This window comes from Glycine soja, chromosome 15 (assembly GCF_004193775.1).
Source record: "Glycine soja cultivar W05 chromosome 15, ASM419377v2, whole genome shotgun sequence".
Lineage (NCBI taxonomy): Eukaryota > Viridiplantae > Streptophyta > Magnoliopsida > Fabales > Fabaceae > Glycine > Glycine soja.
The window spans coordinates 6,066,507-6,084,930 of NC_041016.1; the positions used below are offsets into that span (position 1 = coordinate 6,066,507).

At 32.2% G+C, this 18,424-nt stretch overlaps 1 protein-coding gene and 1 pseudogene across 5 annotated transcripts; both read right to left on the reverse strand.

The window, feature by feature from the left end:
• Positions 1-2,144: 2,144 nt before the first annotated feature.
• LOC114388095 lies at positions 2,145-6,611 on the reverse strand (annotated as a pseudogene).
• A 725-nt stretch (positions 6,612-7,336) lies between these two features.
• On the reverse strand, positions 7,337-10,760 carry LOC114387047 (pterin-4-alpha-carbinolamine dehydratase 2, mitochondrial-like). Of its 5 annotated transcripts, none has more exons than XM_028347150.1 (7): positions 10,553-10,757; positions 10,405-10,475; positions 10,234-10,319; positions 9,717-9,840; positions 9,546-9,614; positions 7,895-8,019; positions 7,337-7,581 (listed from the first exon to the last, which is right to left on the reverse strand). In XM_028347150.1, the coding sequence occupies exons 1-6, from the start codon at positions 10,654-10,656 to the stop codon at positions 7,931-7,933; spliced, it is 543 nt and encodes a 180-aa protein (XP_028202951.1). In that variant the 5' UTR covers positions 10,657-10,757; the 3' UTR covers positions 7,337-7,581; positions 7,895-7,930. The 5 variants fall into 5 exon arrangements, with proteins under 5 accessions (XP_028202951.1, XP_028202948.1, XP_028202949.1 ...); XM_028347147.1 differs by having other exon boundaries at positions 7,337-7,755; XM_028347148.1 differs by having other exon boundaries at positions 7,337-7,769.
• Positions 10,761-18,424: the final 7,664 nt, after the last annotated feature.

The following is an 18,424-nucleotide window of genomic DNA, read 5'->3' on the forward strand; positions in this document are numbered from 1 at the left end:
TTAATAGTGAAATCTCTTAAATAGGTAAAAAAAGTTACGAATAAACTAATGACCTAAAATTATGTGTAGGTTAACAAACTTAAGTATTTAAATAGAGTACTGAATATATAATTTATTTCAATACATTATAATATAAATTTAATACAACAATAATTATATTATTATAGATATATTCATCATTTTCAATTTATCACTATTATTATTATTTACTTATATAAGTTGACTTAATAAAGTTAAAAGATTTTCAACAGCTTAAAGCCTCAACTTTCTAATTAAGTAAACTCAAATAAATCAGTTTAGATTTAATAAATATAACTAACTTAAGCTTATTATAATTAATTAATTACACCGTCATTGAGTTAGACGGTAAGACGCAACAAGAGACACGCTAATAGTGTATGTTTGGAATCGCGTTAGTTTTCACTTACGTTAATATTGGTCAAACATGAATATTGATGTTGACCAAGATGTTTGAATTTTGCATCGTAATTGATTATGTTCGAGAGACGTGCGTTCATGTTGAAGCTGTTCAAAGTAGCTTATGGATCCAACAAAATCAATTTTTGTGAATATTTTTTATTATTTCTGATTTTATCCTTCTTTCTTTTGCTTTTGAATAGTCAACAAAGATAATATATTTTCATTTTAGCATTTATACCTCTCTCACCAACCTACCCATGCACTAAATACTCTTTCACTAATAAATATAACAATAAGTTATTATTAGGAAACGTGCTGCACTTTATTCCAAAAAAAGAATATCAACTTAAATTTTACTTAAATATGATATAAATTTAATTATTTATTTTTAAATTATTAATATATATATATATATATATATATATATATATTTAGTGTTCAATTTTTATGTATCTAATACAAAATATCCCCAATTATGTTTTATTTTTAACTATTTAAAATATATTTAATACAAAATACTTTTTCAAACAATTAATGTCAATTTTAGTAATTTACACATTCAAAATTAATTTTGAAAACAAGTTTTCAAACAATATTAAATATGGAAATCAATTTTTAAATACAAATATCCAAACAAAAACCACAATTTTTTATAATCACGTTTCTTTAAAATCAATTTTATAATATCACATTAATTTAAAATCAATTCTACAAACCCATATCCAAACACGCACAAAAACAATTAGGCAATTAGACATATATGTGGCATTCAGGACTTTAGATCCAGCTGCCACACGCTATTGTCATTTGCAAATTATAAGTCAAAAACAAAGCTTTGCTTGTAAGAAAACTATTCCTTGTTATTCAACTGTCTGAGTCTGATTGGCATTTTTTTTGCTTTGGAAAAAAATCATAATTGCTCATATAAGTTAAAATAGAGGATAATAATTAGATAAAGTCCTTAAAAAGATTGGAATTATTGTTGAATTCTTAGGGTTGTGTAAAGTTTGCTTGAGTAGCAATCTATTTCTATCTTTACCAATTAATGTTGGATAACCATCTGATTAGGTAAACCAACCAATTTTGTTACAACCTAGCATGCGTTGCACATTCCTTCTTGCACTTCAGGTTAACATATATCTTTTGAATTTGAATTGTGTATAGAATAAATTGTACATCAAATAGTATAAAAGAGCTTTATATTGTTAATTGGTATACATGATGAGTTGGTTAGTTTTTAGTCTAATTATCTTAAAAACCATACTATATTTCCGATTGATAGTCGGTGTAAATTTGTGTACATATAAATTGCACTCATCTGATATATTCTCCACTGGTTTTTAAAATGTGATTTAGACTATTTAGTATTTGGTATTTTAGGATTGTAGTTATACAATTTGTAACATAATTCCAGTCACTTTTCCTTTTTTTTTTTTTTTGCTAATCTAGTATTATATATTACTTCATCATGAAGATAAGCAAAATATTTGACATACATTCACTTTTTCTTTCATCTTACTTTCATTCTATTTTTCTTTCTATTTTTAATCATTATCATTTGTCACGTTTATTATTTTCTCTTTGTTTTTTTTTTCTTTCCACCCACATAATACCAAGAAAAAGGGTGTATATTTACTCTGAAGCTAAATTGCATTCATACATCAAATTGATTTTTTTGCTTCATTATCAACCATTCTTTGTTCCTTGCTAGCTTAAGTATTCCTTCACAAATTATAGCCTCCTCTCTTTCCCATCTGAAACTGGTTTCACCGATACTGATTAGAATGCAAAGGCCTTGAATCGGAATCAAGATAATGGAAGACCAGCACCATAACCACTGAACAAATAAACATGGGTATTGGCCCAAAGAACCAAAGCAGCAAATCAAGAGCAAAATAGAGGGCACGAAGACCAAGTGACCAAAAATCACCTCCCCTTATGACTGCTATTTCCACACTACTCACAGGGATAAAACTATCTGGGGTGCTTATCAAATAGTTTGCATGAACAAAGTGCCTTGCTGATTGAACAAAGCATGAGAAAGCAACGAGGAAGCTGGTTAGAAGACAAATGTACTTGATGGAAATAGTGTTTGGACTAGTGTCACAATAGATTAATTGACTCTGGAAGAAAATGTTGGATATATTGGCAATCCAAGCTCCAATAAGGGAACAAAGAGTTAAAGAGACTGAGGCCAAGAATGTAGCAGTTGTAGTGTTGGATTGAATAACAGACAGAGCTGTGCTAACATTCCTTTTGTATGCCTGGTCATAAGCAATGTTAAAAACAAGGAAAATAATTAAAAGGGGTTTTCAATCAAATAAAAGAAAGGATCATGTAACATCCCAATTTTTCGTAAATAAATTTAAAAAGCTTTTTAGTAATAAATAAATAAATAAATAAATATAGAGCAAATAATAGGCTGAGTACCCTAGGTATAAATAGTTATGTTAAGTCAGCTGCCTCTTTTTGGCCTCATTTTCGTTTTTCCCCTTCTCCTCTCAAAACCCTTTCTTTTTCCCGCAGCCCACCAAACCAGTATCAGAAAAACGACGATCTCGAATCCTTTCACCGTTGGATCGTCGTGAAATTTGAGTATCATGTTCGCAAGACAATTCCGAGCATTCTCACCGTTGGTAATTTCGATATCATGTCTGAACTAAGAGAAAAACCCTTCGCATTGTAGCCTTTTTCTTTCCCGCAGAAACCCAGAGCTGTTTTGGTAAAACTACGATCCTGGTTTCGTTAACCGTTGGATTATTGTGAAATTTGGATATGTTGTTCGAAATTCAATTCCGCACGCTTCCACCGTTGGGATTTGCGAGATAATATTCGTGGAGGGAGAAAAAGGAATCGTATGAAGACAGTACAAGTGGAGGTTTCAATCTCTTCTCCGTCTCTCTGACGTTTGGGAATTCTATCGGAGCAGTCGGATGAATAATTGAAAGAATTTCCGGGAACCGCTAGAGATGTTGCTATCGCTGGCTGAAGACACGTGAGCCCGCTTAGAGGTAAGGGATGAGTTATTCACAGTTGGGGATTAGTGAGAACATGTGTAGGGATCCTTAGAGGATTAAATTGGGATTTTATTTTGGGATGTTTGTTAAATTGCAATTTTTCCTTTATGATTATAAATAAAATATTGATGTCCTGATGAAAATTGCTTGATAAATTGTGCTCTTGATATTTGTATATTTGGACCTATGATTTGGATATAATTGTGTAATATTATTTGAGGGGTTTTAGTCCTCATGTTGTGATAGTCTTTTATATAAATTGTTATATTGAGGATATGAAATGATAATTCAAATTGTGAGTATGTGATGAATTGTAGAATAACATGTTGCTTTGGGATTATAATATTGTTATTGAGATTGAGTATAAGTGTAAAGTTGAACATGTGTTAATTTGTGAGATACGTGTAAACATGTGATGGTGGATTGTGACACTATGAGATGTGAAATTGTGAATGAGTTCTAGTTGTGGATAAGTGTGTAGTTAACACTTGATGTGAAATTACTTGTGTTGTAAGCTATGAATTGTACAATACCCGACCAGCGTTATCTTGAGAAAAGCGTTGATGCGCAGTGTTAAAGAGAAAATGTAGGTTTCCTATTTAGGAACCAGTGTTAAATCGTAGCGCAATTGTGTTGAACGTGTTTAAAACACGAGTGTAAGGTCGTAGGTATTGTATAATTCATGAGCAGTGTCTGCATGTAAAAAAAATTATTTTAGGGGTTGGACCTGAATCAGGAGGGAGAGGCCCTGACGGACTCTTCGGAGTGTAGGCCTTGGGGGTCACCGGGTTTGAGTGCTCCTTTAAGCCTATGCTGATCTCATATGGTTGGAGCATTCTCGCAAAACATCGTGACCCTGACTGGTCTCCCTATGATCTTACTTAGTGAGAGTGACCTGACAAACCCATTGTGTGGTGTGTCTTGTTATGTACTCCTAAGCGCCCCAGGGTGGTTTTTCACTGACATGGTACCACATTGCATATAGAATTGAGTCTTAGCATAACTATTGCATATGCTTGCTAATTGATGTGTTATTATATCTTGATCGAAGTGTGAGATTCTTGTGTAATGTGATTGATAATTGAAAAGTGAATTTTGAATGACGAAGTGGTGAAGTTACGTGAGCTATGTTTAAGCAAGTGGTATCTCATTTATATAATACATATATTTAATTGTCTTGTTTCTCTATTAGCTAGGAATGTGATAACTCACTCCCTGTGTGTTGTTGTGTTTGGATCTTGTGATGATCTTGAACTTGTGTTCGGGGGAGCAGATGAATAGGTGGATGACTATGAAGAACCTCATGCTAGAGGACACGGGAACACCACGCTCTGATAGGATGTGACATTAGGATATATGTTCTATATTAATTGTATGAGACTTATATGACTTTCTTTGAGTCGAGATGACTTTATTATTTATTTGGACAAGTTTGAATATGATGTAGAAGAAAGTGAATGTGAGCCTTTTACTCATTTGAAAAGCTTGTATTTAAAAATGTTTTAAAAATACTTTTAATTAATATTTGAATTTTTATTCCTTTATTAATATATATGTGAGGGGTAGAGGGTGTCACAGATCATATGGATATTATACTTGCCTGCATAATTCTTTCAACCCAAATTCTTTTATAATTGTTCTCAAAGCCCATGACTGTAGTGTGAGGCTGATGACATATTTGTAAAGCAGGAAGAGGTGATAAGCAAACATGATCAGCAACCCGGAAGTGATCAATATCAAGTCCAGCTACTCCTTATGGAACTTCATATTTATGTTGTTCCTTTCTAGGAGTCCTAATTAAGAAGTTGTGGAGGATTGGGTTTTTATTATCAAAGCCTTCAGTTATAAACAACTACACTAGGTGGAATTCCTTGGCCATCTTTCCAATTAGCATTGAATTTGCTTCAAGGATCATTGACCTTTCAGTGATTTGACAACCAATAGCAACTTGCTAAATTTTCCCACCCTATTTTATTAGAAATCCTTGGAGTTATTGATTAGTACAGCTCCAACACTAATAAAAGGAAGAAAGAAAATGACTTAAGGGGAACAAAAGGCGTTGCCAAGAAGAAACAAGTTTTTTATTCCAAAATGTTCGAATCTGAAAAGGATAAACCATTGATCTGCACAAGGGCTGCCTAAATAGCGGAGGCAACATGTAATATATAATTAAATTAAATATATTATTATAAGTATATTATTATTATTATTTGAATATGAACTTCATTAATTCTTATAACTACGCAGTATTTTTTATAACTACCAGCATAAAAAAGTTTTTTCTACTTAAATTTAAAAATTAAATAACGTGATTAAAAAAAATACTACATAAAACTCAATTGAATAACACTTAATCCAACATGAATAATAAGATATACAATTGATCACCTTGTGCCCCTGAAGCCAGATTGGTTTAAGATGGGTTGAATTGCTAATCATTTACAAAATTTTATTCGAATACAACAGTATAACAAATTATTTGATCAAGACATCACGAAAAATTCCATGATTGATATTTACACAAGTTGGGTCCTGTTCCTCAGCCCACACGGCCACACCTCTTTGCCCCAATCCCAGGTTGTAGGAGTGTTAAAAATAAGGAAGTATATGATGGAGCACGGAGGTAAAACCTACTAAAACAAATTAGAATAAATGCTACCATTCTAAATTTAGTAATAAAGTTGACAGTTTTGGTACTGAAAATAGAACAAACCCATAGTGAAAACTATTTGAGAGGAGGGGTCTCTCCACTCTCGTAACCACTGGGAGGATTTCTCCGTAGAATGAAGTGATTCTTTATACTCATGATTAATAACATGTCAACGTGTTCACATTAGAGAACGGAGAGTCCAAAAGTTTGATACGAAGTTAAGAAACACTGATGAACTTCTATGGCATGTTAAAAGACTTACCACGCCTATTCAATGATTATACCCTCTCAAAACTAATGTATTAGGGCTTAAGAATTAGAGGCTCACCGTCTTCAATCAAACGGTCTACAACTTATTCATAATCCCCTTTCTGTCTAGGGAATTGGAGGAAGGGATGGCATGATCCACCCTATATCTTGAAAGCATGTTTCCCATTTTAGTTACTTCACTTATCAACATATTCACAATTAAATGTTTCATGCACACCGTGTGCTATTTTAACCCCAATCCCTCCGCTCTCCATTATATGATTACTCCGTTTCAAAACTTCAAATCTGCACAACCCGACACATGTGGTTGCTTGATCGTACAAATCTCAGCTGAATCAATATCAGTGTGAACAAAATAGCTCTACTAGCAAAAGCCTCAACCTTCTCAGTGACAGTCATCAAACCTTAGCTCAAATACAAGCAAAAGAACACACCTATGCACAGCATAATTAGCATAAACAGTTCCATGCATCCAAAGCATTTGGAGGTAATTCTCATCAGCAGTGGAGTGGGATACACACCTAGACCCATAAAAGTACTAGCAACTGGAACCCCAGTGAGGTCAACAAAACACCTCAAGGAGATATAAGGTTAGTCCAGTGGTTGGAGAAGGATAAAGGGAGAAGGTAGGGGGAGAGGTTGTGGGTTCAAATTTCCCGATTGATATTTTTAACAAAACTAATAAACTAACATTTGCCAATAAAAAAAAAACTCAATTCCTTACTGGAGTTCAAACAGGCACCAACCACATATAAAACCAATCTCTTAGATTCCAAGACGAACCTCACAATAAGATTTAAATGTGCCTCATTGAGAGACTTGGAAAACCTATTCTACCCAGGTAACCTAATCAGTCTAGGTACTTATCCCACTGCTGATGAGAATTCCCTCCAAATGCTTGGAATTCTGATATATTTTTAATCATTCCCAGTAAATTTTTTTCCAGGGATATTGAAAATAATCTGTGTGAAGGAATGCATTCGCAGAAGGGAGATGGAAGACATTGACATTCCAGTAATTGATTAATCAACCGTATTTTATGCCACTAATGGCTCTTACAGACACAACAAATTGGGAGAAGATGGCTTTGAAACTGTGTTACTGACATGATTATTTTACACCAAAGTATTATATTGTTCACATTCTCTATAATCCAAACAAAGTGTAATTTCCAATGGGACAGAGATCACTGTTAAGAGGCTTTCCAAGAACTCTGAGCAAGGGCTGCAGGAGGTTCAAAACTGAAGTTCAGATAATAGCCAAATTTCAGCACCAATCATGTAAAGCTTCTTGGCTGTTGCATTCAGCAAAAAGAGAAATACTTGTTTACGAGTTCATGCCCAACAGAAGCTTGGAATACCTTACTTTGGTCAATGGTTCTCTTTGACAATTACCATTCTGTAGATTTCATGCTAATGTTGGATGTTATTGAAATCTCAGATGATGGTAGAAGAAAATTAATAGATCGAACTAGAGCTTCCAAATCATTAGAAGGATAGCTCATGGCCTAGTTATAAAGGAAAACAAAAAACCTTACCAACACTTGGATTTCTTCAATTTCTTGTTTGATAATTCAGTCAGAAGCCTTCCGTCTTAGCAAGTCATGCAAATTAAGCTCATTGATCTTAGCAGCTAGAATGAAGTCATTCTGCGTCAGCCCACCTACAAAAACATGGATTACTTCAGTTAATGCCCATATGTGGATATAAACAAATGAAGTATGATGTAAAAAAATCAAGAAAAATAACATTAAATACCAACGAAGGGGGAACTTAGGGCGAAGTTAAACACAGTAGGAAAGAAGCAATGATGCTGTCCAAGCTAGACTCAGCCAGCGCGATTCACCGTGAATCATGAAATATTGTTGGTTAACTTATACTACTAAAAAAAATACTATACATGCTACTAATATTACAGATGCAATTTCTTTTTTTTAAGACAGATGCAAATAAGGTTGAATATGTAGCTAAGCCCTTTTTTTTCTTTAATATGTGCATGCATATAAAAAACTGAGAAGGAAATGCAGTGGACCAACAAAATGACTGTGATTAACTAATAAACTATTTAATTAAAAGATTTAACACACACAATACCCAGAGAGAGTATTTATTTCTTCGTAATTTCTATCCAGTCAATCATAATCTGAAACCTAAGACGACCATTCCTCTTCTGCACTACTTTTCCTAGCAGTACCACAATACCAACTGATGTGAATATGGTGGGTGGAGGCTGCTGGAGGGACCCATGTAAATGATATAATACACAGCTTGAATTCACCCCCACTCCCCCCAAAAAAAAAAAAATAGTTTGTGCCCAAACTTAAAAATCGAGACAATCTCTATAAAAGTCAAGGAGCTTACAGTTTTCTTTTCTCTCCAAAAAGGTAAGAAATGAAATTCTTTGGCTTTCCAGAGAAACTAAACAGTAACATCAGAACCCCTTAAGTACTTTTTGTCTATCCCTTAAATATATGGGCTAAAATATACTATATATTGAACTTAATTTGATACATGGGTGTATAATGACAAATAAAATGGAATCAATCTGGACACCATATGAAGCAGTTCCTTGAAGATACCATAATATGAAGCAGTTACTTGATTAAGCTAACAGAGAAGTATACGCTAGGTCAAGTGATTGTAACATTTTAGAGAGATCAACAATAAATCAGTAAAGAGAAGGATCAGGCACTGCATTTGTACCCTAAGCTAATAGCTATAGACCAGGAACCATGGGTGTAGGCAGGGGCTTAGAATCAGCCATATTATCTCTTTGAAGCAATTCACAAATGTATTTGGTCTACAATAGTAGGAGACCATCCATAGATGTAGGAATGACCTCAATACCCAAGTAGTGTAGAGGTCCAAGGTATTTTAATGCAAATTTGGAATGAAGCTGCAAGATAAGTTGACAGGTTTCTAAACTGGAACTTCCAGTTACAATATTGTCAACATAAAATGAATGTCACGAATGTAGAGCTGTATAGGATGAAGAGAGAAGGGTCACTCTTGGCTGCTATAAAGTCAAAAGAATGAAGAGCAGGGCACAGTTACTGAAAAACAAGACCTGGGGGCTTGTTTAAGCCCATAAAAAGCTTTTCATTTCATTATAGATCAATTTTGGCTAAAACATAATCTTCTGATAAAACCAACTATGATTAAATAATTTGAATAATGAAATATTCATACCTACAGAATGTGTACAAATCTCTATAGTAACATTATTCCAGCCAACAAGGTGAAGATCAGGATGATGACCTACGTTATAAACATCTTTGTTATACTTTCTATTTTTCCCATAACATCAATAGATAGGGGGGTGGGGGTGAAAGAAGTAGAAACACAAGCAGAAAATAATACCTTCCGCATCAGCAAGATCAGCTATTATCCTGAAAAATTCCAATCCTTTGGTAAAAGTCTTTACTTTCCATGATCTCCTCAATTTCAACACACCACCCTCGTTTACCAAATTCCACTGGGCAATCTGATCAGTTAATGTTAATAGCAAAAACACCGATTCTTAAATAGACATAAGTTGAATCAGGGTTTTAAATAGTGCACTATAGCAGCCTAGCCACCCCTATCCGAAACAGGGGCTGCCGTAGCAGAGTGGTTTACTGTGGCGGTCATAGCAAACCATATAGCGGGCTGAATAATTAGGACCGTGAGCAGAGCTATGTATACATATAAAAGTCATTAATTTTGAGTAATTTTTATCATTTGAGAATTTGTACATATATATAGTATACATTATTTAAAATGCAAAAAAAAATTAAAAAATAGCTGCTATTCTGCTATCCCGCTATAGTGTTTTTGGACTCGCTGCTATCCGGGACTTAAAACATCTGAGTTGATTATTTTTAAAGATAACATAAACCTGGGAAAGCAGAGTGCCTGCTGCATCCTCAGTCATGGGTTGCAAGTCCTTTGTATTGCACGGTACACACTTCTTAGATGACAACTCTAAAATAGAAAGAAAGAAAAAAATTGATAGTAGGAATAAGTTTTATCAAACGCCTACAGTGAAAGATGTTGTAGGTAGACGCACCTTTGTTGGTAGTGCAAAATGCAGCGCTTGTGCGAGGAGGGTCCTTAATCTTATATATTTGAGAATTTATCCTAAATGCAACAGAGTGAAATCAGTGAATGAAGGGAACAATGATAGAAAGCGAAGAAACAGATATAGAGGAAATTACCGTGTGGGTGTGTATGAATAATAATAGGTTTGGGAAAAGGGTGATAGTGGTGGTAGCTTGGATAAAGCTAGTAGAGGGTGACGAACAAGAAGAAGGCGATTCATTTCGTGGAAGCTGCACAGAGAAGGAGGCCTAATTTGAATTTTGAAGTATTCAGTTGTGTCCCACTATGTTTTGAGCTTATGAGTTGAAGCGCTGCATTTTTCTCATTCTCGGGAGAGTTTTCAATAGAAAATACAAAAGCATTTTGTTACGAACAATTTTATTAAAATATATTTTTTTAATTTCAATAAATATATTATTAACTTTTTTTATCAATTGAAAATTAGAGAAGAAAATCTATTTTAACTCACTTAGTGTCCAGTTAATTGAGATAGACCTCTTAAGCTATATTATTAAATCTTTTAATACTGATAAAATCTAATATCTTATTGAGAATATTAATCAATAAGTGTTTGGTAAAATTAATATTGAAATAATTAAAATGTTTAAAATAATATAAAACAAAAAAATAATTATTTTTTAAAGATAATCAATAAATTCAATAAATATACTAAGAATAAAAGAAAAGAAAATATAAAATGCTAAAAATTATCATTTTAAAAGATCTATCTCATTTAGTATTTCAAAACATACTAAAAATTATAAAAAAAAACTTGTTTATCAAACAATTAAATAATTTTTTCAGCTAATAAAATAAATTAAAAATTAATTAAAATTTCTTACAAAATATAATCTTAAATTAATTTTACATTTTTATCCAATTATAATATTACCTTATTCCTTCCCTATAATATAACAACAAGCTCCTTACTTCCCAACACAATGGTAAATATAAAATAACTTATAAAGTTTTTGCATTAAGCAATATGGTATAGCATTGGAAGTGGCAAATACTACTAGAAAGAATTAGGTGAAATTTATCTTATAGTGTTTGTAGCATCTCTTGTAAGTAAGTTGTAACCATGGCCAAGTTGAAGGTTTTCTTGGCAAGTTCTCAAGGAATTAGATCTATTTTTTCATGGCGTGTGAGGCATTAAATCTTTAAGAATGGAAATTGAGATAGACTTTATAAGTGTAATGCTTAATTAATTAAGTTTAATCACTGGCTATACTCTGTTTTTGGCATCACTAGTTAATTACTGGGAAAATTATTCAGATAAAAAAAGAACTAATTTGGAAAGAGTAAACCAAATTCACAAGTGTAAATATTGAAGGTAAAACGATTGCAATTGATACATGTTGACATCTTCAAATAATTCTATAATTGTGTATATGCTTTGGTTTTGTTAAAAAAAGAAAAAGAAAAAGAAAGAAAGAACAAAGAAGAAGCCGGAGACTACTCTTTGTATGGGAATTCAACCCTCCTTGGGTATGAGCTATGGGTTAATGGCTTCAGTTTATGGGCCAACATATTAGGTTCAATTTTTTTGAGAATTGGTGGTGGTTCGTTTAAAATTGTTTGGGCCCTTATTATGAATGGGCAAATATCAAAATGTTGTTTTGCTACTTCCCCTCCCATATTTGCACCTATCCCACCCTTTCTAGCAAATCAATAGAATTACAAATTTATTGTGTCATAATTCCGTTGTGTTACTAAATTATAACATAATAAAATCATGATTTCATTGTGTAACAATTTATGTAATCTCGAATCATACTTTCTGTTGTGTTTTTTTTTTTCAAAAAAAAATGTACAGTGGAATGATACTTTCATTGTATTTTCTTAATTGATCCTATTTGCACAATAAAATTGTGATTTTGCTGCATACTTTTTTAAAACACCTAGCTACATAGTGAAATGCACTTCCGATGAACAAGTGGGGTAGGAAAAAAATAATACAACAAAACCAGAATTTTATTATACATTACACATTGAAATCGTAATTCCATTGTATAAAGTTTTTCTCACTTTCACTAGTGTAGCAAGAAGTGTGTTTTCATTGTACGTTGTGGAGAAGGTTATATTTAGAATTTGAGAATGTTGGTAAGAGATCAAAATAATGTGGTTGGAGCCAACAACAACCCCTAATTTTTATTTCCATTTCTTTTTGCTTGGAAGGCAGGCCGAAACCTTAGAACCAAAAACAAAAGTACGAAAAGTATTTTAATTTTTCTTTTAAATTTTACTTATTTGGAATTTGTATATATGCATGTCTTTGTAACTTCTTCACTTCATATACAATTAGAAAGTAACTTAATTTTATGCGTAGATTAAGAACTCAATGTCTCATACTTTGTTTTTCTCAGCATTTTTTTCACTTTAATTTCATTTTAGACAAAAACCTCTTGAGAAGTGAAGAAAACAATATAGAAGATCTAAATTCGATGGAGGAGGAAAATGCTTATAGAGTATATTACAAATGTATCATCATTATAAAAGAAATTACACTATTAATCCATCATAAATAGTTTTTATACAATAATTTGTAATTAAATGAGAATATAAAAGATTTTTACACTTTCAATGCTATATTGTTTGCTAAGGTTGGATATGTCTATGAAAACTTGTGTTTTCTTCTTCTCTATAACCCCTCTTTTCCAGCCCTAGCCACTGGCCAGCAGGTTGATTTTGCAGTAGTGCAAAAGAACTCATTAGATTAACTAGTGATGTACAAAAATTTAGAAGTGGATGATTGTCTTTTTATTCAAGAAAGTTGAGACTTAGTAAGAGATGCGTTTTTATTTAATCAGTAGAAATGAGTATATGTTAACATGGATAGTAATAGATAATCTGTTACAATTGATGGCACATGATCTTTGAGATCCTGTTATTCTGTCTAGAAATATGAAGATAAATTCAAATTGGTAACATAACAGATATATTCAAATTGGTAACATAGTAGATAATAAAAAATCATTAGAATTGAAATTGTGCTCTGTGTAAGGTTACAAGTCCATTACGGCATTACCTGTCGAAGTAAGTTACGGAAATGAGACATCTTTAGCCACAAAATCACGCACAAAATGAAGGCCAATCGGTGTAGAACATCCGAGGAATTTTAGGATATTCACCATGCATCGGATAAATTTCACTAACAAGTAATCTTATACAATTTCACATAGGATAAAGAATTTTTGACACACTTTTTTTATGGGACATTTAATTGAAAGGAAAGGAGAGATAACAAGTGGTGAGGTGTTTTTTTTTTTTTGAGGTTTAGTGGTGTGAATTTAGTGTTTAGGAAATTTGTGTAAAAAAATCATAACTCTTTTTCTAGATAATTATAATAACTTTTTGTTATATTTGATTGTTTTATAGCAGCTAACTGCAGTCAAGATCGAGTGTAAAGTTTGGCAGATGACCATTGTTATCAGGAGTGAAAATAAATAAATAAACTTGAGCTTAATCCTAATCCAGTGTCAACTTATCATTATTGAAGAAAGTTGTTTTCTCGGTTAATTATTTTTCCTTTTTGACCATCTCTTAAATATCTCCCAGTCACTATTTACGATTAAGCATATTATAAAAATGACTGCAATAATTTTTTAAAAAAGACGGCGATTTTTCATGTTTTTTCAATTTTCATAGTCCTAGTCCATGCCCTTATTTTTTGTGTAGTACCAATACAACATAATTTAAACCCAATTGCTGTCAGTAATCTTCTATTGCATTCGAACTGCCCATTGTTTTTGGCATTTTTTTATTAGTTAATCAATCCCACATTTTATTTGTCAGAGACAAAATCTGTTGACAAAAAAAAAATCAATGACTGACTATATCTCTTGCTAATAAAAGAAGTTAAATTGATTGATTATGTCAATTTTTCATATAAAATTAAATAACAATTTAAAATATAGCGATTAATTTTTTTTTATAATTCGAAGATTAAAGTAATTGGATCTCTAAGGTGGAGGTTTTCAATTAACTTCAACAACCTATTATTTGCTTTCTGACCAGGCTCCAAAATGGTCCAAAACAGTGAATACAACGATTTGACAATTTTAAATGCTTTTGTACATTTCCGTCTAGAAGCAATTAAGATGGGAAAAAAGAAAAAAGAAAAAAAAAACCCTCAATTCAGTAAGCAAAGTAGCAAACTACTATCTTTCTTCAGTCTTCCCCCGTGGCCACTGCCCCCACTACCCTAAAAATAAAAGTAAAGAAAAAAGACTGGAACATTTTTTTTTCAGGTTCCTCGTCAAACTTTGAAGAACTACAATTAGAAGTTAGAACCCAACTTTGAATTACTGCCTTTAGAAAGAGAAAAGGCTTTTAAGATTTTTATTATCAACAGATCGAGGGCATTCAATATCCAACTTGGTTTTGTCTTCCTCTCGACATGAAAAAAACAAACATGATATGAGTTAAATGTAAAATTTTCATTTTTCTTTGGTCATGTTTTCAAACCACGTGAAATTGCTGTGGCAACCCTCTAGTCTCAATTCTTCAAACATCATATATGTCCTCCACTTATATTTTGATTTCAAAACCTCCAATATTAACACAACACCTCTTTCTTCTTTTTGGCGTGAGAAAGATTAAAAATAATAGAGAAAAATGTTTTGACTGGGTGGCCAATGTAACATGTTATTTTATGCAATAATAATTTAAAATGTCATAAATTAATTTTTAAATAAAATATCTTCTAAATAAAAGTCTTTAAAAGTCAAAGATTTAACGGGCACCAAACAATTCATTTTATTTAAAAAACAATCGATAATTTATGATAAGTCTTTAAAAAAAAACAATTCATTTTAAAAAATCGATAATTTAAAAAAAAAAAACAAGGGAAAGTAGGTGAAAAGTCAGAAGCAAAGACTGGTATAAGACTTCTAGTAACCGAGGGGCCCACCAGTTTTATCCACATCGGCTCTCACCGGATGGTGACGTCATATACAAATGAATTATTCCAAACACCTAGAGAGCTTACGTCATCATAAGAGAAAATGACGGCCCTGATGACGTCATTACCAAATGTAAATGAGTTTGGAATATGTTGAGCTGTCGTTGCCCTTGCTTTTGCCATCGCTTTCCCCACTAATTGCGAACTTAGCCCCTCCCAATTTTTTTTGTGATATTTTTCATTTACATTTCTACAACTGAATTCATGTTCTCTTTTTTAATTGAAAAGTTAGATGAACTTTACTCTCCTAAATAAGTTTATTCAACCTATTTTAAATTCATCTAAATTTAATATATCTTTAAAAATAATTCGGTCTTTATTAATTTGTCTATTTGCTTTTGTTATTGTTAAGAAAATCTTTTAATATTCTAATCTTAATTATTAATTAAAGGGTAAATGTCCAATTTAGTTTCACTAGTTTACACTTATTTACAATTTTGTCTTTATATTATGAAAATTACCTATATAGTCAACAAATGTCAAATGTCATCACAATTTGGTTCAATCAATAAAATTCTTTTGTCGTCTTTGTTAATGGTAATAGTTTACGTGATTTAAACTGGTCTATGTGATAAAACAAGTGCATAACACGCATAAATTAAATTGTCATTAAAATTAAAAAGTGTAAAACATCACAAAAAATTATTTCTTGGACGCTTCCTTTTCTGAAAGCCAACCCCACCCACCAAACCATACCCCATTACTCTCCTTGTTGTCGCAATGCACTCCATTCTTGATACCGGTTACGCTTCCTCCGCTGACCACTTACAAGAACGCGAAGGTTTACCACACAATCATAATGTGATGCCATCCCTACCACCCAAGACCCAGAACGTGATGCATATCCTTCCTGCCTCCAATTACGCTTTCGTCTGGTGGTCACTTGCGAGAACACGATTAGAAGCGACACAACCAGGGTGGTGCAGCAAGAGCTCGACCAGAATGTGATGCACGATGAGAATATATGTTTTTGCAGACTAGTTTGTCAGTTAGTAATATTTGTTAGGGATCAATTTGTCACTAAGTATATATGTTTTTGTGAAAAAAATTTAGAAGGAAAGTTCATCTCTACGTAGCTATTATGTTTGTTGCTTCGAAAATCAATACATTAAAAAAAGTGACAATTTAGTCCAAAATGATGTGAAAAGTCACTTTGCATACATGTACTTGCCACATGGATGAGTGTGAATCACGTAGGCTACGATCATTAATAGAGACGAAAGGATTTTAACTATTGGAACAAATTGTTATGATATTTGACATTTATGAACTAAATAAGTAATTTGCATAGTTTAAAAATGAAATTATGAGTGAGTATAAACTACAGGAACAAAATTAATCATTTACCCATATGATTAAATGACTCAATTATGCATCAACCATGATATTGCTCAGGACAAGTGTATTATTACCATGTGCTAGGTGGTAATGTTATGAAAATGAGAGATAAAATTCTTTTGGCAAAATTGAAAATTTGACCCCCACACCACAATTGGACGTTGATCGTTACAAAAGAATGTTGACTGTCACGTGTTACGTTTTTATTGAATCATGACTATCACGTGTCATGTTCTGATTGGTCAATGATAACAATAATGTATTTCATCTTTCATTAAGTTGACATCCAATCAAAACATGACACGTGAGAGTGATCATCACTTGTTAACGGTCAATGTCTAATTGTGATTTGTGAAACTAACATTACATGATTTTATAAAATAGGAGACCCTAATTCGTGAATTAAATTACAGAAAAACAAAATCTAAAACTGGAGATAAATTAGGAATTAAAAATACAATTTTGTCAATTCTTTTTGTCCCATTTCATATAAAGTCAAATCCCTTTTACACACGAGTCACTAGTGATAAGTCTGTGATATATTATATTATTTTGCATTAGTTACACCGTGAAGGAAACAATTTGCATCTCTCCATAATTTGTCCCGTGCTGATCCTGTAAAGATATACTAACTCTGGAAAAGGATCCATTACAGATCAAAATGAACTGCACAAAGCGAGGTTCCTCCATTTAATATCCTTATTTAATTTATGAATTTATAAATAATTTTATGATAAGTTTATGTTTTTTAATTTTATATATTTGGGATGATGGTGTGCAGCTGTTTTACAACACTAGACAGGTCAAGTTTACTCCAACTCAATCCCAGACTCTTTTTCTTATTTCTTCGAAACCATACAATTTTATAATTTTTTAAATAATAATCCTACCTATACAACACAGTTGAAAAAAGCTTAAATAGAGAGGGCCATTGATTCTCAGTTCTCAGTACGATGATAACATAGAGATCTATTTTTTTATTTTTTTTTTACAAATTACTTAAATTCTTTAATACTTTAAATAGATTAAAGCCACGCACGTTTGGCACTTGAATGTAATTGTCATTGTCATGACAAATCAACTGTAATTTCACTCTTTGGCCTTGGAGAATCATCGATGTTGTACATTCTTTATTCTTTGTCACCGCTGTCAATTTCTGTCCCGCTCGTTGATCTCGTTTTCTTTCCAACTCAGGTAGCACGCCTAAACCCAAACAACTGACAGGGTAACATCACACTATATTTGTCTATTCAATATTCATCCCTTTGAGAGAATTCAGGATTAATATTTTAATCTTAAGTGATAAAGTCGGATTTTTTATGAATTTAATTCAATTTTATAAAATCGATTTATTATATAATTTATTTTAACATTATTTTTATGTGAGATTTCAATATATTTTATTTTTTTCATTACTATAAGACTTTCAAAATATCTCTCAATCCATTTAAGTGTGACCACATCTTTTCTACAAGATTTTATGTTACTTTATAATTCCAAAATATTTAGACGCAACCAAATCTCATAGTAAAACTTTTATAGAAGACGTACGTGTCGTTTAAATGTTAAAATTCTACAATCAAATGGGCATCAACATGTCCGCAGTCATACTTTGTTCAATTTTATTTCACATTCTTTGTGAAAGCAAATAGACATGAACAACCATCGCTAATGTGGGGGAACCCTT